The sequence below is a fragment of the Plectropomus leopardus genome, chromosome 24 (genome assembly GCF_026936395.1).
Source record: "Plectropomus leopardus strain MGB_pleo_1.0 chromosome 24, ASM2693639v1, whole genome shotgun sequence".
Lineage (NCBI taxonomy): Eukaryota > Metazoa > Chordata > Actinopteri > Perciformes > Serranidae > Plectropomus > Plectropomus leopardus.
In genome coordinates this window covers 16,294,195-16,316,273 of record NC_142199.1, presented here as the reverse complement: position 1 = coordinate 16,316,273, position 22,079 = coordinate 16,294,195, and the positions used below count along the sequence as shown (strand labels likewise).

The following is a 22,079-nucleotide window of genomic DNA, read 5'->3' as shown; positions in this document are numbered from 1 at the left end:
ATGGTGGTTTTACGGAGCTGGAGTGAAAGCAACAGCGCTGTGATTAAATGACAGAGAGAAAAGAACTGGACGCACCCACAACAAAGCTGCCTTTATCTGCTTTAATACGACTGCCTTTTAAAGCGGGACCTCAAAGACCACGCTCGCTGAAGACGAGTGGATCAAGTAAACATTTCACAGACTAAGTCAAATGGGAAAATTATTTTTGGCTATTTAAAAGGGAAACATTGACCTTTAACTGGAAGTCACAGCGAGATCTGCTGACTTATTTTTTTCCCTCCTCTGACTTCTTAATGACCGGCAGCAGCCTTGTTTAGCTGTTTTATACGCACATTTTGACTAAAAATACAAACCAATGTTTTGCAAAATCTGCACTGTGGCTGGTGGGCATCTGCATCCGTCTCGCAGGTTAAAAACATGCAATAGATGTTATAAAATCCAACACTAAACCACATGTTTAGCTTTACACGGTGAAAGCTGCGTACCTGAATCCTGCGGATGCTGACGCGGCTCTCGAACAGCTTCTCGATGGCGCTCGGGAAGAAGAGCGTGACGGTGAGCCGCACGGCGGTGTACAGCGACACCGTCACGAACACGCGGCTGGCTGAAATCTTATTTCCCAGGAGGACGTAGAGGGTGAAGGTGATGAAGAGGATGATCTTGCTGGCGCAGAAGAAGGAAGCCATGTTGAGGCCTCGGAGGTAGGAGCTCTTCATGATCTTGGAGATCTCTTTCCTGAGGGGACACACGGTGACAAATATCACACGGACTCACTTAAAATGTCACTTACAGAGAGCAACACGGATGGATGTTGTCCTTACACAGCCCTCATAGTAATGACGAGGGCTTAATGACTGATGGTCTTAGTAAGACGTGACTCTACTAACACTTTGCTTCTATCCTTGTATCAAACTTTTGATCCAGATCACATCAGTCAGGGGACGTGGTGAAGACAAATTAGATGTACGAGGCATTTAGCAAAGAAGAATTTTAATATTTGCCAACAGAACCCAAATTCTACCCTAAACCAGACTAGACTAGTTCACAATGCTCACATTTGTCGCACATATTGAATGTCATACCTGCTTATGTAAATGAGCGTCACGCAAATAAACGCAGCCTTCAGGCATCAACATTCAATGACGCCTCCCTCAATAATGCACGACAACCGCTTCACGGTTCGTTAAGACAGGGGCGTGGCAAAAATGTCACCTTTGTGTGAGCACGTTCTGGCAAAGTATGGTCATATTACAAAAATCCATTTACAAATGATGTAAGAGGCCACTCCCACTGTCACACCGCCGTCTTTGACACAACACGTTAATCAGCTGTTCTTCTGCTCGAGATCAATCGGGTCTCGTGAACGCCCTGTCACACCTTTTACTGTTGGCATGAGCACAAACTGTGGCCTAGAAAGGGTGGGGAAATGCTGTGTAGACTGTCACAGCCATAAATTGTACATTTGACTAAGATGCACCCACAACAAGTTGCAACACAATCGATGATAATGTCAGCGCTAATAATGTTTCACGCAGCTTGCAGGAGCTGAATCTGGTTATGTAAAGCATCGTGCCACCATAGCGAAACCAAACGCAGTCGTTGATTTTTTTTGGAGCTACTTTTTCTTGTGATGAAACGCTGCCAAACTATTTTACAACCCTGCATCAAAATTTGAATATGATGTTATTTAAGTTGAACGGAACTACTGCCGATCTAACTCGTGATAATCGTCAGCAGCAATTTCTTGAATTGCGATTTGAGCATTGGACTGCCTTCTATTACTGGCGGATGTCCACTATAAAGTACTTTAAACACTAAGAACAAAATAGCAATGTAAATATTAGACCACAAACTGATTATCTCAACAGGCTTGATTTGTGCGCCGGCACCTCTTTAAACCCCTACTTCGATCTAAAACGATCTTCGTGTCACTGCTAAGCGCAAGAATCATTTCATGTTTTTACCTTCTGACCTCAGAGACCAGAGCAGCAAAGGGTTTTTCCCAGGCGTACATCTTGATGATCCTGATTCCGGACACCACCTCGTTCATTATGCGGATTCTGCTGTCGGTCAGAACAGCCGTCTTACTCCTGTAAAGACAATGTGAGTTTGCTTAAATACCGCAGAAATATCGTTTCGCTCATTATAAACAACACTGAGGACTTTCTGAAGCGTGCAGTGAGCGCGGGTTCTTTGACTTTTTAGGTCACGCACACCACGATTGACACCAATCGCAGTTTGTTTTTGAGTGAGAGACGGTGCTTCGATGCTGCATTTAACCTGCCGAACAGCAGCCGCAGAGAGTTTGCTGATCCGGCGGGGAGTCAGTCGGCATTATGTGAATCTGCGAGTGTGCGTTACCTGAACTTCGAAAAGAGTCTTCCAAACATGGTTTGCATAGGCATCAGGAACATGAGGACCACCATTCCAGCCAGGCACGACGGACCGATCTCCGACCACAGCAGGCCCACGACGGCCGCTGCCTGGAGGGGCCCCACCCACAGGAAGTGCAGGAAGATGGTCACCTGTTTGAGAACTTTGCATGAGTGAACCGTGACTACTTTCCAAACATATATGAGTCACACGGTGATCGCTGAGGTCCAAGATTGTCCTGAAGAACCGTGTGTGCTCATCTCCAAACACTCGGTGCGAGGCGGTTTGAGCAGAAAGGGTAGAGTCGCTTTTCAAAACAATTCAATTCAAACCAGCATGAGAGCATGAGAAGGTTAATTAAAAGCAATCTGCCAAGAAAATAATGCCCTAAAGGCGCACAGTGCCACAGTGCGTCAGAGCACTGATCCTCACACTGGGAGATGTTGCGTTTCTCTGAGCGAGACACTGTAACCACCATGTAATATTAAATATGTCACACCCCTCAAACTAGTCTATCCTGTAGCTACAATTATACCCTGACATCAAATGGCTTATAAGTGGTGACTTGCAAAACAAGGTCAAAGACAAGTTCCTTGAGTTCATGTCAGCAGACTCCACTCCCTAATTTCACAAAGCATTAAACATGAATCAGTTGTTGCCAGTTGTGGAGACAAAGTCATCTAGGTTGCAGGGCGTCTAAAAATAGTCAATGGATAGGCTGCAGAAAATGTAAAGGATGCAGAAGCAGGTTTTGCAAGAGGTGTGCATTGAGGCGTAGTAATCTGCATCAAGTAGTTTGGAATAAGAACTGTAGCTGTGAAATCTGACACCGACCCACCGTTGTTTTGCTTCTTTATTAATGCTTATCTTCGGTGGAATGAGAACGAGAAGCGCTACAATTGCCGTCGCTGCTTCGTAGAGCAGCGGCAGGATTCGCAGCATGTCAGATTTCACCTGACGAGAGTAACGAGACTTCGCCGACAAGACCGATTTGGGTCAAAGTGTAAAGCAAAAGAGTCTATCTGGCAGTTTTCCAGCTTTAAAACACAATGCCAAAAGGGAATCTGATGAAGTTAATAACAAAAGAGAACTGGGTTAGATTGCAAAGTGCAGCACTTTGTCTAACAGTTTACTGTGGCTGCTTCTTTTTGTTCCATCGCACCATGAAATACTTTGAACTGGCCAACTGTTTGTAGATGCATTTTTGATGAACAGTAGCGGCAGTGCTAAATCTCACTGACATGAGAAAAGTCACCTCGAGGTTTCTACTTTAAGATCCAGTTTGGTTTGCATTAACTAACTCTGATTTAAGACTTTATTAATCTGATAAAATTTAAGACCAATTTTCCAAAATCAACATTTAAAAAAAATAAATTAAACAACATCAACTGACATCACTAGTGGTTAACGGGAATTTTGCACAAACTCTTTTCGGCGTTGTTAATGTGAGAAGCAAGTTACCGATTATTTTAGGATTTTATATTTAAATAAAATTCAAAAGGCCTTATTTTTAAAGGAATGGTTTCAATACCTTTGACGACTTTTTAAAGGTCTGCGGGGAACCCTGTTAATGCAGCGCTCTACAGACACCAAGTGTCATCGACGAGTCTCTTTTCTCGTAAAATGTAAGTCGACAAAGTTTAACTGACTGGAAAATGTCCTCGCTGTGGCCTCCCTGTGTCGGACGCATACGTAGTAATTGTTTGAATACTTCACGTGGACTCTGTTCAGGGGGATGCAGCTGGGTTTGCAAACTCGCACAACAGACAAAAACTACGACTCCCGTGACTCTCGTCTACAAGATCTTAAATATTACCTACATCGTCAAACTTGTTGACGTCATTGGAGAGGAGGTTGACAATCTGGCCGGTGGTGGTTTTTCCTATGGCCGAACTGCTGAGACGCAGAGCCTAGAAAAAGACAGGAAGCGTCATCGGTGAGGAAACAATCGCAAACGCTGTTCATTTAACAAAAGCGATATCCTGTGTGGTTAAATGTCTCTGTTGAGCAGCGATCGCGATAACGAATCGGAACTCTGTGTTCTCCTTGAAGCAGCGCGAGCGAGTCGTCCTCCTCCTGACCTTGTTGTAGATCATGTGACACATGGCCACTCTGATCTTCATGCCCGTCCTCTGGACGTGGTAGAAGTAGAGGTGATGGAGCAAGGCCAGGCCGATGGTGCAGATAGACAGGCCGGCGGCGTAACCCAGAGTCTCGTACAGAGCTGTCGTGTTTTCTGGATCGTACGTCTCAAAGTACTCAATCATCTTCCCCAGGAGAACCGGCTGGACCACTTTAATGACCTCCTGATATGCAGAGGAGAGGCAATAATTACAGTGTGACAGCAGACAATGACACTCGCAAGAGTCTGAAATTAACAATTATCACTCCACGGTGTGTTCTTACGATAATCTGTTGGCAGACGTCTCCACAAATTAATCGACACATTTACACGTTACATTTGTTTTGGGTTACGCAGAATGCTGACAAACCTGCTGAACATCTGAACATGCGAGTTTGTTCTTTGTCTTTTTTGTACAACTTGGTTTGGCTTACTTTAATAAAAAGACTGTCTTAAACACTTACTTCAACGAGGGTGAAGAATCCCAGCACTCCATATGGCTTCCAGTAGCACTTAATGATGGCTTTGGTGAGTCTAGGTGTCTGCAGCTCTTTGGTGGCCTTCTGGACCTCATAATCCCAGTATCTGTCAGAGAAAGATGCCAGATACATCACTGAAAAGTGGCTGATTGCAGTGGAACAGGTCCAAAGCAGTCTTGTCTCAGCACTTCAACACTGCGTATAAATTCAAATCAACACATAGAGATGCATGACCAAGAGCCCGGAGGCCTCGAGGCCACGTTTTCAGGGCCACGTGTCTACCGATAAATTGAAATTTCACTCGAAATTAAAACGGCCGTCAATAAGATGCTAGATTACTACCAGAAAAGATGACAGACCGTGAAACAACCGAGTAATCAAGAGCTGTGGGTAAAAATCTAAAGCTGATCCAGTAAAGTCCAGAGTAAATATCACGCCAAAAGGCATACTTTTCCCGACATCTGGAGAAGACAACCAGTGCGTCTTTGGCAGCCTCGAGTTCATGTGGGTTTATGTCTGGAAGACGAGGGGAGTCATCTCTGGTGTGGGTGTTTGTGTTTGGAAGATAAGCCTAAACTCCAGCTGTTTGTTTCTGAGAGCAGCCTGCACATGTTGCGACATGTTGTAAAACACACGAAAGAGAGCTACATTTATACATTGATCATTAACCTGACTGTTTTTCGGCCTCCTGATTGTGTAGGAAATGTTTGACGTGGTCGACTAGGGTCTTCAATGCAACAACTTACCGTGACTTTTTATGACTCACTGCTTGTTTATATACGAGACCAAATATTAACACTCACATTTTCAGCTCGGACATTTGGCTGGATTTACACTGCGTTGAACGAGTGACCCAATTCCGACTTTTTTCCTTCTCATGTAAGCAACAAAAAAAAAAAAGCACATGACATCAGAGAATTCTCGGTTTGGTTTCAGGCCTCAGAAAAAGCGACGACGGTCACCCAAAAATGACACTTCTGTCATCGTCTCCTCACCTTTGTGCCGATGGAAAGTCGGGTGAAGTTTTTTAATCCGCTAGAGTTTCACGAGGAAAAAGTCAATGCGCTCGTCTCCCAAACAATTGAAGTAAGTGGTGACCAGGAGCTTGCAGAAGCCTCCCACACACACACTCACAAAGACACAGAAAAACTTGTGGAGTTAGCAGCAAGCAACAAGTCCCTTTGCTGGATTTCAAACCACTGTGTGTGTGGAAGGCTTCCAGGTAGCTGGCGTGCAGCTTAAGACTACAACAAGGCTAAAACATGACAATGTAACTTTTATCTTTTGTTTGGGAGAAGAGTGCAACGCCTTTTCCTGTGAAAGTCAGGTTTATTTTTACAGTCTACAAAACTGTAAAAATAAACCTGACTTTCCATCGGCATTAGGGTGAGTAGATAATGTCTGAATTTCCATTTTCGGCGAACTGTCTTTTGATGACGTGATTACTTGTGCTCGGAAAGTGGAAAATACTACAATGGGAGACGAGGGCTCAAGCCAGTGGTCAAATGCACAGATCATCTGTCTTTTAAGCAAAGAAACTGTTAGGCGCAAATACAGGGTTCGTAATGAAACAAACACGTTTATGAGGACATTTGGTTTTGTTTTCACATGCGCGTTATTTCGTGCGTACACAAAGGTCAAACAGGTGTAAATGCAGATATCGAATTTGAGTCACTTTTAAGAGTAATCAGGCAGTCAACAAAAACAAATCAGATATAGGCAACAAATCAGAGTTGGGCATCGAGACTTAAAGTAAATCCAGCTTTTGAGATCAGCTGATTGCTGACATCACAGTAAGCCATCTTCAAATTAAACTACTACAGTCATTGTGTGTCAGTGTATGATATGTAAGTATGGTATTAGCTTAAAGATATGACCAGGATTAAGTCTGGGCTCAGACTACAATTTGCTGGACAAACAAGTTTCTTCAAGTGTGTTTGTAATATAACAGTGTTTACTTAGTAAAAAGCATAAGTATGTTGACTGCCAGACAACATCTCCAAATGACGGATGATCGCTCTGATGAAGTACGGTATTGAGAAAGGCACGGTCACGGTTTTTCGGGGAAACTTTGCACGACGTAGGGTTGTAGGTGACCGAACAATCTTCAACCGATCGACTGCTCGACGAGGGGAAAAGAACCTTGACGTAAATAAATCGCTGAATGAATCACATTTACGCTGACTGTTCAAGGCGAGAATATCACGTTCTTAAGCTGCCTCGACGTTCTGTATATAACTTCTGAAATCGGAGGACAGAGCGGTCTCGCCTCTGAGCTGGGAACCGAGCAGCGCAGGTATGACGCTTTGATGATGCGTTGATGTGTGCGACAGACCGCGGTAGATTTAAAAGGAGCTGTTAGTAGCTGTAATGGAGGTAAATGATTGTGACTGACAGGTTATGCCATTGTTATTAATAATAACGCATGTCGACGCATACGGTGTTTGTCACGCCTCCTTCGATGCCGCGATGCACCACACTGGTGGTTTGATTCTGTGGGACGACCGATCAGAATTTGTCCCGAATCAGAGCGGATCGACCAACCGCCTAAAAGGTGTTAGTCTTCTCACCAGAACCTCAGAGTCTGACAGCCTCGCTTTGCAAATGTGGTGATCAATGTGGCGGCCGATTTGATTGGAAAATAATGGAGGCGGCTGGTCTGACAACAACAGCGAGGATGTGCTGTGAATTGAATGGAGCTCATCACAGAGGAATCTGTGCTGAAGGTGCGTCTCTATCTATTGACATCTGTTCAAGATATCCCCGGAGAAAAATGCATCTTTTATCATATGATTCATACAACAAGACAGCCTGTTTGATCTTAGATCACTGTTGCTCTCTGACATTGGTTTCTGTAGCAGCAGCTTAATTAGTCAGACTGATAATGTATTCATAAATACATGCTCATGTGTCAGCGGGGTCTGTTGGGTTAAAAACGTCTTTTAAATTAAAAGTACATTCCTTCCTTGTGAGATCTTAAACATCTTTTGTCGTGTTCTGACTCGGACAAAAGCTATTTCTGATTTAGATTGTTGTCTTTGAGATGTAACAGACAATATCATTTTTGAAGATATCTACATTAGTCCCAAACAATTAAAGAATCTTTTCAACTGTGAGCGCTCAAAATTAAAGTGGCCGTAACTTTACCGTGTAAGGGAGCAACTTAATGACAAGTGACAATTATTTTCACGCTGAAAGATGAGTCCGAAAGCGTCTCTACCTCTGCAGTTCCTGTCCCAGATTGTCCGACTTATCCTCCGTGAGCACTTCGTACATGTCATCTTCCTCCAGCCTGCGTTTGTATCCTGTGCGAAACAGCGGATTCAGCCACCTGATGGAGACATAAAAGAGTCAGAGGGACAATTTGGAGTTTGACAGAAATGAGCACAGTGTATCTATTCAAGACTGTTTTCAGACGATCGTTTCAGCACGGCGGTGTTGGAGCGGTGCCATAACAACCACAACATGCACATGCAGCCGTGTTGTCAGATGCAATAATGTGAGCAAAAGGTGTCACTTTATCCTCTGTGAGTATGACTAAAAGTGTGGTGAGTCGGCACTTTATGATCTTACGTGGAGGTCGACGACGATTAAACTGGAATTGGTCGGCACACTTTGCAATCGCTGCCATATTTCTCTGGCATAATTTTTGTTACAATATTTCAACCGGCAGCAAATTAACAGTTAAAGTCTCAGCTGTGAATTAAAGCAGTTTAACGGACACAAATGTTTTCTAAAAATTTAGGATTTGTGGTTAAAGTCGAGTTTTTCATTTGTGCCGACCTGCTCCGTTAGGGGGTTGGGTGGCACAATACAGTAATTACTAAAGTAATTACAGTAATTACTAAAATGAGTAAATAAAGCAACCAATAGAACCAAATTAAATATCAAATTTGAACAGGAAAAGTGAACGTTTCAAAGAAAATCAGCCACATTTTAAGCTATTTACAAGTAAGAATGCTGAATAACTTTAAAATAAAACCTCTCAATGAGGTTACAACTGTTAATTTAAACACACACACACATTTGACTCGGGCTGCACAGTGACCTAACAGCAGCAGCAGATGTGCTCTGTTTCTGATAGAGGGATGGCACACACGTACGAGTTTCCCATTAGACCTGAGGAACCAGAGCAGATGATTCAACAGGAAACCGGCATTACATAAACGCGGGGAATACAGTCACGGGGCGGTTCAGATCACTTAACAAAGTGAAAAACTTTTTGAACAAAGACTGAAACCGTGGAAAAACTCCGTCAACTTAATGTTAACAGTCGACAGCAACACTTGTGGTTACTGGCTGCTTTCACTTCACATGAAGCGGGTCACACGTTACTAACGCTGTGGACAACAATGACAGAGAAACACACCGTACACCTCAGTACCGTCGCGGTGTGTTTGCTACGTGTTTAAATCCCCCGCTGACGGCAGCTAACAGCGTTTATCATCCGGGACGTCTTGTCGACTTACCAGAAGAATATCTTGGACAAAAGGCTCGCAGTCGCTGCCGGGTTGGTCTTGCTATCTTTAGTGACTTTTCCCATGGTGGTCCTCACTCACTCTGCACTCCCCCCCAAAACTTCCACCCCCTTTTAAAAACTGCTGCTCCGGGCTATGTGGCGTAACTTCGGCTCGCACTCATATTAAATGGCTGTAGGCAGCCCCTAGGTGCGTTACGTGTGCTCCTTCAGGAACACGAGCTAGCAGCTCTACAGTACAGTTGCAAAATAAAAAAAAAAAAAAGCATCTTAAAGGGGCCCGCCCCCCGACACTCCTGATTGGCCGAACACAAAGACTCGCCCCCATCTAATTGGCTGCTTTCTACTCTGCGTTCACGCGATTGGTTAAGAATATTGACAGCGCAGACAATTGGCTGTGTATTCAGCATAAACTAATTTAACTCATATTTACCTTGATTTATTTGGCAAAGTGACAGCGAGGTGTGGCCTGGACACACTGTCACAACGGGGTCACATTTACAGTCACCGTTTACAATGTCACGTGGAAGCCTTGTAAAGATACAGAGATAAACTACTCTCATATGTAAGGCTGAAATTACAGCTCCAAAAGTAACGAGGGGAAACTTGTTTATAGGAATTTAACCCTTTAAAACCCGGAACACTAACACTTTTCTTCTGCTGCGTTCAGAGGTATTTCTCAAGTATTTAAACCTTTGAACCCTTTCAAAACAGGGGAAAAGGCACTGAGCAACCTAACAAGAAATGTCCTGCAATGCGCAAGATATGAGTGGATTTAGAAAATTATTTTTTTTCAAGGAGGGAAAAAAATTGACAAAGCTTTATTTATAATTATCATAACTATAGGTATTACATATTTAGAATGATTTGACAAAATTATTTTTTTTTTCAGGTCATTTCCTTATTTGCCTTTGTTTTTCACTCTTTTTTTGTTGCTAATTTTAAGTAGTTTTCTAATTGTCAAATCATTTCTTGCTCTAAATAATTCTTTGAAGTTGCTAATTGCCTTTTTCCCATTTTTAAAAGAAATAAAGCCAATTTGCTTGGGTTTTGAAATAATTCAACAGCTACGTTAGAATTCAAGACAAAAAAGTTGAAGTGAACCTATTTGTACTGTCACAATACTGTAACATGTAGAAGTCTGTTTCTTAAAATTGACCTCAAACCTTCTAAGTACTCTGTCACACAAACAAGAGGAAAGGAGCTTTTAGGAGTTCAAAAACTAACATTGGGCCACTGGAATCATGTATTAAAGAGTTATTTATACTATATTGTGTTGAATTATTTCAACGGGTGCTTTAAAAAAAGCGTCAAAAACAGGAAATATGATTTCACACAGGAAACAGTTTATACATTTGCCAGCCCTTTTGTTTTATTGTGAAATCACATTTGCCACTTAAATACATAAAGTCAAAGCCAATTATCAGAGTTTTTCTGAAATTCAGTACTTAAAACAGTTCGGGAAGTGTCAGCAAGGCGTGGAGTGAATACGCTGTCAGAATGGGGCTAAATTTACAGTCGCAGTTTACAATGTCATGTGAAAGTCTTGTGAAGTTATAACACATTTCTTAAAGTCTACCTCACAGCATCACTATTAAGTACTGTGTCACACATAAAAAGTAACACAGGGCCACAAGGATCGTGTATTAAAGGGTTATTTGTAAAATATTGTGTTGAATTATTTCAGCAGCTGTGGTAAAATGAAAGAAAAGAAGTGGAAAAGTGAACCAGTTTGCACATTTTCCTACATATTCTCTCCAAACCAACTACCACAGTTTTCTAAAAGTATAGGACTAAAAACAGTTCAAAGGTGACTAAGCGAACTTCCTGTTCACGTGCGGCCAGCCGCAATCGTGTCAGGATTACTCAGCAAATTCTCTATTTCACACACAGACACACAGAGATCTTAATTAGTCACGTCATGCAACCGCACGGACTGACTTTATCGCCCGATAACAACAGTAAACATGCACTGTTGATCAGGAAATGCAGCGTGCCACTTTAGTAGCAGTTAAAAGCATTCCTCATCATAACTACTCCGTAGTTAAGTAAACAACCACAAAACATTTAGCCTCCGGCTAACTTTTGTTTGCCTCGCTCAGTTTTTCTGGTCCTCTACACAAACACACAGACGCGTGATGTACACACACACCGAGGATATCCTACAAATAAAGCAACAGATGACAGATGCCCTCTGACACACTGCAGGTGTTTCCTGCACTAAAATAAAAGACCTGGGAGAGAGCAGAGGCACTGCGACACCTCCCTCCCAACGCCAAACTCCCTTCACGCGTCTCCCATTTCAGCACCGAAGGAAACTTTTGAAAAAATCCAGTCACATGTAACCAAGGTAAACTATTATCCCGGCACTGACAGCCTAATGATAACAGACCGCGGCGGCCCTGGCCCTCACACCTCGCATGTTATCCGCCTGTTGATGTTTAGCCAGCACCGACTGGGGAAAAAGGCTAAAGGAGAAAAACCAGCAGGAGATTATTACAAGCAGCTGAACTCGGCCCAAAAAACATTCATTTGCGAGGGATCAGCGCTGCTTTCCCATGCTGCCCCGGTCCTGTGATAGGCCTACTTTTCCTTCACATGCTTCAGTGAGCACAAAAGAGGAAGCGCTCTCTTCATTTCATTGTGGTTACAGTTCGCCAGGTTGACGCGGCGTGTCTTATTGTTTGGTTTAGATTGAATAAACTGATGAGGAGAGCTGACTTAAACCAACTGCCAATCTTGATCAAAACACGACATAAAACAAGTGTGCAGATATGAAGAAATCTCCTGTTATAAACTATCACAGTAAGAGACTGGCAAGTTCAAGCGTCGTAATTCATATTGCAGGAGAGCAAAGGAACGCGGACGTTTCGAACGCAGGCCGAAAGTTAAGTTCAGCCGCCGTGGAGACATAAATGTCTAAAGTCAAGAAGCCACAAATTTGAGGGCGTAAATTTTAAAGAGTATAACAAAAGAGGCTCGAAGTTGCAGGTGGCTGATTTCGACAGTCTGACCGCGGTAAACATACACTTAACATTTGACTCCGGGGGGCGAAACACTGCTGAGAGCCGGGTCAAAGGTCTCCTTCATGAGGATTTGAAGCTGAGGGGATGAATATAGAGCCGCTACTCAACATGACAAAGCAGATTTACTTTGACAAACAGCATTCAACAGGTAAACAGGGAAAACTTCCACACTGCACTAAGGCTGGCACCACATCGCATTTCCGCTAAACGATTATCGCCGGCAAAAGGATTCACAATCGCAACAATTCATCTTAAACTTTCTTAATTTTGCATTTCCTCGCTTTTTTTGGGGAAATGAATTCATGTCAATATTTTGACTATATAAGGAGACGGATTATCAGAAAAGACATCCGCTTGTGTCGGCAACCTCTGTGATCAACAGTTTGGCAAAAAAGTTCTTATTATTAATGTTTAAAGTGCCCCCATCTTTGCCCTGCTAATCTCTCAGACCTTCTTTAAGAGTTACCGCCCCTCCCGCTCGCCGCACCAGCCTCAGCCTGGCGCCTGCCAAACTGTGGAAACTCCCTTTCCTCAAACATCCACATACTGTCGTCCATCACAGAACACGAAACGACTCTTAAACGACTCTATTTCCACTTACTCACTTCATCAGTTTGAACCCCTTGCTGAGCCATGTTATGCCGCTTAATGTGTCTTTTGGTTAATTCCACTGATTTCCTTATTATTAGGGCTTTATTGCTGTTTATTTTTTTATTGTGTTATGTTCTATTTTGGATTTTCTGTGTTGTAAGGTGACTTTAAGTGCCATCAAAGGTGCGAGAAAATAAAATACATTATAATTATCGGATTTTTTTTTTTAAAAAATCTGTGTGGAGCTAGAAAAAACATTTGAGCCTTATAATAGAGGGAAGAGCCTATTTAGTCTAAATTAGCCTATTGACATCACAAAGAGGTCTGAGTGATGTTTTGCCACAAGGCGTCTACTCTGCAGATGAACACTTGCGATTGTTCGCGCCTTAAAATTTGCAGCGATGACTGTTAAAGAAAACAAATCTGTTCGCGCACTATTAAATACTTGATTTTACACGCCGGCGACAGCCAAGAACACTTTAGGAGAATTTCCTCAAATTTGGCACAAAGGTAAACTCTGACTTGAATGAACTCATTTAGTGGTCAAAGGTCAAAGTCCCTGTGACCTCACAAAACCAAAGAATGCATGTTCGAATCATGACCAAATTTCACATGCATGTCTAATGGGATAAAATGATTAAGTGATGATATTTCATACTCAGAGTGCAGTCAGGAGCAGAAGCGGAAACGTTTGGTCAGATACTGAACACATGACACTAATCATGTTGTCTGATTTTAGATCTTCTCTGCTGAACAACACCAATCATTAAAATATCTTTTAGTCACAGGAAGCCACTGGACAGATGAGCTAGATGAAAATTCATGTTAACGATTAATCGGTTAATTCTGAGGATGTGTGTACGATTGTACAAGAAACCTCGTGATTTTATAGATCGCGTTTCTTTTAACGTTCGGGTTTGTGGCACATTTAGTGTCATCTTGCTCGGCTGAATTCTGATTTGCACTCAAAGTTTATCGGGAAAGACATCCGCTTTTGTCCTGCGTGAACAATAAGTGATTTCCCAGCCATAAGACAGGTTGAGATCATCATCTTATTATACATGTGCTCTGATTGGGATGCTATCAGCAGGTTAACAGAGATAACAACCTGCTCCAGCTGCTGCCCTTTCATTAGCAGATTTATAGGATTAGGCCCTCTGAGATTGCTCGGCAACAGCGGCCATGGAAACGCATCGGGGCTTCAAATATCTAGAGATTTACGCAACAATGTTCCCAGCACCTTCGCGCTGACATTACAACACCTGCGTTTAGTTTTCCTGGAATGCTGACTGGGAACGAATGTACCTGTGGCCGTTTTATGACCCCGGGAACTGCACCGGGATCAGGGTCAGTGGGGGCGGCTGCAGTGCAACGCCGTCTGGAAATGTTTGGGGTAATTATATTGCCCCGGAAACAATCCTTCTTTTTCTTCAAACAGAGATTAAGATCTAATCCTTGTTTGGAAAAGTTCTGCCATAAAACCGGGTGACCCACAACAGTGTAAACAGTTTTTCAGCACAAGATTAGGAATTTAATTAATTAGTAGCCTAAGTGGCTCGCTGCCTCCTTCAGCTCAGGGGATTGATTATGCTTTCACACTTCTCCGCGTGTTATGTTTTTACTTGGAAGTTCACGGCTGCCTTTCCATTTCTGACTTATTCTTTACTTCAACCACTATGTTTTTTCCTGACTCACCTTCCTGTCACTCTTTGCATCGCAGCTGCTTGTTCTGCAGCTTTCAGTGAGCTGAGAGCAGGACAGCAGGAGGCCTCTGTCAGATCATTCAGTGATCCGGCCCGCGGGGGGATTTTTTTACTTTGGCTTCTCTGGTTATTTTCTGCTCATCTTACCGTCACTGACAATTACAGTATTAAATCAAATCATGTCATCCGACTGTGGTAACATTTCAACTTCATCACAAGACGTGCTCTTAAAGGGACAGTTCACACCCAAATCAAAAACACATAGCTTTCTTCTTACCTGACTGACAATTTTATCAGTCTAAATTGTTTTTTGGTGAGTTGCTGAGTGCTTGGGGACATGAAACATGTGAGCGTGGATGACAAACCAGGTCAGAATTTGTGGAAAAAGAACAAATATGTATTTCAGACGTTGGGGTGAACTGTCCCTTTATAGCTACTATTTCAAATGAAAACACGACTGAACGCACAAAGCCACGATGCAAGTGCCCAAACTGTTGCTTCACTCACCCGTAGATGAAGCTGTTGCTGTGATGTCGGGTTGTCGTCGGCTGCTTTCGGGGATACAGTCTAACCTGGAACAAGAAGACTTTTTTTAAAATCCAACCAACAGGCACATACAGTAAAATTATTCCAAATATGGAAATACTTTTTAGCTGTCATTAAAAACTGTGTTTTTGTCTCGATGTTATAGATGCAGGAAAGATTTGTTTTAATACTGAGTCTTACACCCTGCTTCAAGATCCAGATTGCATCTCTTACTAAACATCTTAGGCCTGTTGAAGAGATGCATGCTTCCTTTTGCAAAGTGAAGGAATCCTGATCAATTCAGAGTGAGTACATATTTACGAAAAACATGAAAGCATTTCAGTTTGAAAGTTATCTCTCTTGTCTCTGTATTGTATGCAACTGAATATAGGTGAAAATGGATTTGCAAATCATTGCATTCTGTTTTTAGCAACGTTTCACAGGAAAAAAACAGCTTTTTGCAACTCGGGATGCAGACTGCCTCGATTTAGTGCTGCTGCTATAATAAGGACCTGAAGTACTGGACTCTGCCGAAATGTGATCAGATCTGAAGTGAAATGAAAAAAGCAAACAGCCCACATCATCCATTCATTCATTCATCAGTCAATCCACCATACAAGCCTCTCCTATCTCTGCTCCTCATCTTGTGCTCCTTCTCTGTCAAAGACTTTTCAGATCCTTTCAATTAAAGACTTCCTCCTCCTGCAGATCCCCTTGCAGACCCTACGCACACTGTGTGGAGTGATGACAACCGTGTGCGCCCTCCACTCTGCCACCGCCGCGCACAAACACAATATGCAGCTACTGATTGTGTGTCAGTGAATGACGTGCGCTTTAAAGCACTGGTTCTCGGACGTAGATGCTTGGCAGGTGGAGGAGAAGCAGCCAATGCTGACGCACCTGTCCTGGTCCGACCCTCCCACCTCCTCTCTGTGTCACATCTGAGGGAAAGATCTCCGTCCTGTCCCGGTCCGGACCTCAAAGCCACAGGGGAAAAATGGGCAACATGGCAACAGAGATTGTTGCATTTATTCTGACCATCTCGGGGTGGATCCTGGTGTCGTCCACTCTGCCCACAGACTACTGGAAGGTGTCCTCTGTGGACGGGACGGTCATCACCACAGCTACCTTCTGGTCCAACCTTTGGAAAACTTGTGTGACTGATTCGACCGGTGTGTCCAACTGCAAGGACTTTCCTTCGATGCTGGCTCTGGACGGTGAGTTGTGAGAGGATTGTGGTGGTTGTTGTTGCAGCAGCGCATGTTGTCTTTCTGAGGCTGTGCATCTGTGATTGTCCGTCCGACCGAAGCGTCGATGCCCGAAACACCTGTTGTTTTCGGATGAATGACCGCCATTGTAAACAAACGCGCTCGGAACTCGATATTTCCTGTTCTGACTCTGGCTTCAGGCCACAAACAACATTTGAAGTTAAAGGCCACTGAAGGCACGTGTCAGTTACTGAGCTGAGCTGGACTGATAGAGCCTCCTAATGTGTCCGAACGGAGCAATCTGAGAAAGTCACACAGTCACCGAGGTCACGTCCCATTACGTGACCGGAACAACAAGGAAAAACACATTCTAATGTCTTGGGGCAATTTAAAACATCTGCGCAGTTTTAAGACACTAACTTCTAATTTGTTGTGAATTGCTGTTGAGGAAAGCAAAAATATTTTGTAAAGGTACTCTCCATCACAAATTTAAACTCTTGTCATTTTCCTCTAAGCCTCTGGTTTAAAACAGCATTACACCAAAGGTCACAAAATCAAAATTAAAAAAAATCAGTTACAGTTTTCTGTTAGTCATTCCAAAACTTTTTTTGTGTGTGACAAAAGATTTTTTCATCTACCGGCAAAAAATAAGCAAAATAACTGATACTTTAAACCTAAAATAATGTTTTTGGGCCACTTGTGGGCAGCAGAAACGAGCTGTGAAGAAAGTCAATATAAAAATATTGTAAATAGTCGTGGATTATATCACTTTCTTAAGCTTCAATAAGAATCGTTTGACATTTTGGAAATTAAGTTGGTTTTTTTATGGCAGAGTTAGCTGACAAGATCAATACCGCTGATATGGTGAATGAAATTTTGGTTCAGAAGCTTTTATCGAATGCAGAGGAATACAGGCCTACTCAGGTTCACTAAAGTGCTTTTTGAAAATTAAAATATGTCAATATGCTAAAGTACAAACCCAAAACACAACTATGAACCTGAATTTTGTCTGAAAAATTTGCAAAACAGGTCCCCTTTAAAAACAAGCAATACCTTGTACTTTAACTGCTTTAAATCTCTAAAACGTGTTTCAATAGGTGAAATTCTCATTTTTGGGAAAAAACTTCTGGCACGAGCCAAAAAGTTTGGGAACCGCTAGTTTAAAGCGCGCTCCCCTCTCATGTGTCTCTCTCCTGAAGCCTATATCCAGGTGTGTCGGGGTCTGATGATCGCCGCCGTGTGTCTGGGGTTCTTCGGTGCCGTCTTGGCCTTGGTGGGAATGAAGTGCACCAAAATAGGAGGCTCGGAGACCACCAAGGCTCGACTGACCGTCCTCTCGGGCTCCCACTTCGTCCTCAGCGGTACGATCCGTGCCCCGGCATTTCCTTTGTGTCTGGATTTCGGGGGAATGCAGCGTTTGAGCTGCATTTTAGGAAAGCTGTTTAAATTTGGACTAATTAGTGTTCAACTGTATGACATTGTGAGCTCTTTCTGCTTGATTTCAGTCAGAATTTAGAGTAGAAATCCTCTTATTTCTCTTCGCAGGCCTCTGCTGCATGACTGCATGCTCCATATATGCTCACAGGATCACAACTGACTTCTTTGACCCCCTTTTTGTTGCCCAGAAGTGAGTATTCGGGATTAAAAGAAGGATTTGTGTGACAGCAGATCAAAAGCGCGCTCAGATGAAAGAAGGTCCGGTTGTAAATATCTCCACTTCGACCCTTTAGGTTTGAGCTGGGGGCCGCTCTCTTCGTCGGCTGGGCTGGATCTGTGCTGTGCATTCTGGGAGGACTTGTCTTCTGTCTCTCCATGTCTGAAGGCTTCAGTCTCAGGCACGTTGCTTGATTTTTGCTAACGCGCTGGATGCTAACAATGTGATCCCGCATCTGTCATCGGCTTAGAGGAAATCTGATTTGGGCGGACTCTAAACCGCGCTGAGTTACCAACTCGATCAGGCAATTTAAATAATTACTTTAACTGCAATGGAGAGATGGTGGCAGTCAAAAACATCCAGTAATCTCTCTCAACATCTTGTCTCATAATTGCTGAACCTACGGAGCAGATTGCATGATCATCACTGTGATTAGAAATGCAGCCGTTGACGGCTGAATGTTTCCTTTGTTACAGTCGAGTAATGGGGAGCTTTTCCCGACGCAAAGTCACCTTGACAGAGAACTTAAAGGGCAGAAATACAGAAAAACAATCCACTACGCAACAAAAAACAAAGACAATATGCCATTATCATTACCACTGGTTCCAACATTACAGCGTACCACTGCTTTGGGCGGGACAATCACTTTCTCTCCATTTCATCGCTTTCAAATGTATTAAAAAGGCGAAAAATTGAGCATAAAGTATGTTTCGTAGCTCATATCACTGTCGACTGTCATAGCTTTTGTAAAGCCTTAACAGGTCATAAAAAATGCCCTATAAAAGTCAGAGTACACCATGTCATAAAAAAAAGTCATAGTTTAATAGGTTACGTAAAAATGGTTAAAAGTCATCGTGCGCGGCCCTCAGTCAAATGCTGGCTCCTGAAAATGGCAGTGAGTAAAACTTTGACAACCCCTAATCTAGGATGTTAGTTTCAAAATATTGTGAAAATGCTCATTTTAGCTGTTACGCTGCTACAAATCTCTGCCAGTGGGCCACATTCACGATGTTTTTTAGGGCTTTATTCATTAATCTTTTCTTTTTTTTTCTCTATTTGCAGAGCTGAATACTCCTACTCCGGGGCGACGACTTTTGTGACGGCGCGCAAAAAGCACAGCAAAACTATCAGCGGCCTCCAGAAGGAAGCCGGAGAGCCGCCGAGGCAGTTTGGGAGAAATGCCTATGTGTGACATCGGACTCGATCTCGAGTTTTTTTGTTTGTGGAATTTATCCCAGAAGCTATTTTCATCGGTAAAAGCAAAGGACCGCATTCACTTTGATGGACTTCTGTGCCTCAACACCATAAAAACAACAGCTGGAAAGTGTAACACGTGTCAGTTTACACAATCTATAGATTTAAAGTGGCCAGATTCATTTTAAATATGGCGATTTTTTTGGGGGGAGGTGGGGGGCATTTCTGTCAATGACGTTACATAAAAGATAAGCCTGTTTTTTCCTTTCAGGGCCGGAAAATTGATTTGGCACAAAACGCAGCTCAAACTCTCCGGTCACCTTCAGCAAGCTGGCCTTTCCTCCCGTCTCCCATCGACTGGAGACAAAATAAATCTCTGTTTTGGAATTTGTGAGTCATATAAGCCAATCGGACGTCAATATTTAAAAACAGATTCAAACGCTTTCATTAAACGCTGGTGGCTGTCACAGATAGCAAGCGCACTGTTTGTCTGAGCTTACAGCTAAATCTCACGTTATATAAACCCGATGGGAATAACATTTAGGTTAGTTTCGTTGTCATAGACTACCATATTCAAAGCATGCTGTTTTGGAATTCAACAATGTGACTAAATATTATTTTGATAAGTCTTGTGTTGCTAAGTTGCCTTCAGTTCAAAGCTGCGTCAGTGAATATGTTTTAAGCGGAAACATGACTGACTTACAGGCCTCTCTCCTTTTCTTTGCCTCGACTGTTTTCACCTCAAAAGGGTCACGAGGTCACTCCTGACCCCAGACGTGGCTGCGCGGAGCTGGAGGCCCGACCGGAGGTTTCCCCTCATATCAGCCATCCATCCCCACCTACGAATTATAATCAATAGGAACCCCGGGCTATGTTACGCAAAACCTCCTGGCCCACCGTTTGGATACTTGAAGCAGCTGGCAGAGAGCGGCTGCCCTGTGCTTTCTGGCGCCTTCTATCCGTAAACAAGTGTCAGGTGTCCCGGGCTCCGCGGCCACGCTCGCTGATATAATGGTGGTATTGTGCTGTCTAATGTCTGCGTTTGGATGTTAAAACTGCGCATGTTATTCATCAAACTGCCTCAAGCTTTTAAAATACATGTACTGCTTCAAATTTAGATATCAATCGATAATTTGGACATTGTCTTTCGCACGTCTTTGGTGTCCTCTGAGCTTCTTAAACACCTGTGAAATAAAATTATATAAACTCTACAATTTCAAAGTGTCCTTTTAAAGAGCAGCCGACCTGCACACGTGGCTCCCTAACTGGGGGTCGAAACCCAACGAGGGGTCGTGAGATGATTACCCGGGTAGCAAACAAGAAATATGTTAATTCTGTAACGCCAAGTATGTTTGCAGTTTAAATTATTCTTTATCTTTGTTTGTTCTGTGCAACTGTAGTTAGACACAACTGTGCTTTGAGCTAAATGCTAAACAGGCATAATGTTTAACATGCACATCGTGTTCGGTGTGAGCAGCCGATTAGCCTTCAACACAACATCGGCGGCTTTTAGGCGAGTCAGAGTCAGCTGTTAGTTTTACAGGTGTTTGGTCTGACCTGATGATGGAGCGAAAACATGAGGGATCATCAAGGCCATTACAATTCATCTGCAGGGAGGCACGAGCGCCCGCACCTCTTAAAATAACAGATAGTTCCGAAACCCCTTTCTGCAGACGGCCCCAAGAGGTTTTGTCATATGTCACGGCTGCTTCGTGCTATCATTCCAAATTTTCAGGACTTTGTCAATCACTGAGTTTCAAATAACTTCAGATCATTGTTTCTGTTTTCCTTTCATTCGCGCTTTTGTTTTGGGGTCCTGGGGGATCCGAGTCAAAAGCACCTAATTGCACCTCGGCAGTTACAGTAGCTGGAACTGATTTCGAGTTCACGTCGGTCACGGGTCTGAATTCGGGGCTCCTACAGCTTTTAAGACTTTTTAATGCCACTCAATGTAAAATTTAAGACCGCTTTTAAAATGACTAAAGTTGAAGGGGGAAAACCACGAAACCACATCAATTACTTACTCGAGATCGTTTTGCCTTAAATGTTTACTTAAACACAGAACTTTTTCATGGGTCAATTTAAACAGTTGGATGATTTTTTTTTAAACTTTCTACAGTGTAACAAGAAATATATTATTAAAGTATCCATCTGGTTTGCCTTGAAAAAAAGCTCAGTGGTTATTTCACTGGATTTGGCAAATGTATATGAGTATTGTCGGTTCCTCTATCCTGATCTGCATGACATTAAATTTGATATATTATCTTTTTTGAAATAGATATCGCCAATTTCAGATTTCACGACGCAAAGTCAAAAAAACAAAATAAAATTGACAATATCCTCCTCCCAATGTATCAGCATTTTTACGACTTTTCAAAGACTGATTTAAGACGTTTCGACATCAATTAAGGCCTTAATTTTAGATAAACGGATGATGTGCCTTATAAGAATTTGAAGGATCTGTGTGAAACCTGTTTATTCAAAGTATTACACACTGCCAGGGGGAGTCGGGGCACTCATCAGTCAGTTCGAAGGACACACGTAGGTTTCGCTAACATGATGTTCAAAGTCAGAAATACATTAAAATGTCTGGGTCACAATTAAACTAATTAATTAATAATGAAATGATTAGAAAACATACAACAAATAATGGTATTAATACCACATATAGCTTTGCTGAGCCTCCCTCAATCACTGCAGGAGAAATGTCGGCTCTATATGTAAAAA

At 42.7% G+C, this 22,079-nt stretch overlaps 2 protein-coding genes across 5 annotated transcripts in view; one reads left to right on the top strand and one right to left on the bottom strand.

Annotated features, from left to right (window-relative positions):
• LOC121939349 (ATP-binding cassette sub-family C member 4-like) overlaps positions 1-22,079 on the bottom strand; it is a 35,626-nt gene that overhangs the window by 11,328 nt on the left and 2,219 nt on the right. The window contains exons 1-8 of one of the 4 annotated variants that reach the window (XR_015775945.1): positions 9,444-9,686; positions 8,195-8,305; positions 4,960-5,080; positions 4,455-4,679; positions 4,194-4,283; positions 2,362-2,525; positions 1,965-2,090; positions 486-735 (exon numbers count right to left, since the gene is read on the bottom strand). Coding sequence is in view for 3 of the 4 variants with exons in the window: in XM_088074847.1 (XP_087930973.1) it covers positions 486-735; positions 1,965-2,090; positions 2,362-2,525; positions 4,194-4,283; positions 4,455-4,679; positions 4,960-5,080; positions 8,195-8,305; positions 9,444-9,517 (1,161 nt within the window). In the remaining variant the exon portion in view is untranslated. Of the gene's footprint in view, positions 1-485; positions 736-1,964; positions 2,091-2,361; positions 2,526-4,193; positions 4,284-4,454; positions 4,680-4,959; positions 5,081-8,194; positions 8,306-9,443; positions 9,687-15,278; positions 15,344-22,079 lie in introns of those variants that run through there. The other 3 variants (XM_088074846.1, XM_088074847.1, XM_088074844.1) reach the window with 3 other exon arrangements.
• LOC121962984 (claudin-10) lies at positions 16,088-21,502 on the top strand. The gene is made up of 5 exons (XM_042513340.2): positions 16,088-16,513; positions 17,704-17,865; positions 18,050-18,131; positions 18,235-18,339; positions 19,221-21,502. The coding sequence occupies exons 1-5, from the start codon at positions 16,294-16,296 to the stop codon at positions 19,348-19,350; spliced, it is 699 nt and encodes a 232-aa protein (XP_042369274.1). The 5' UTR covers positions 16,088-16,293; the 3' UTR covers positions 19,351-21,502.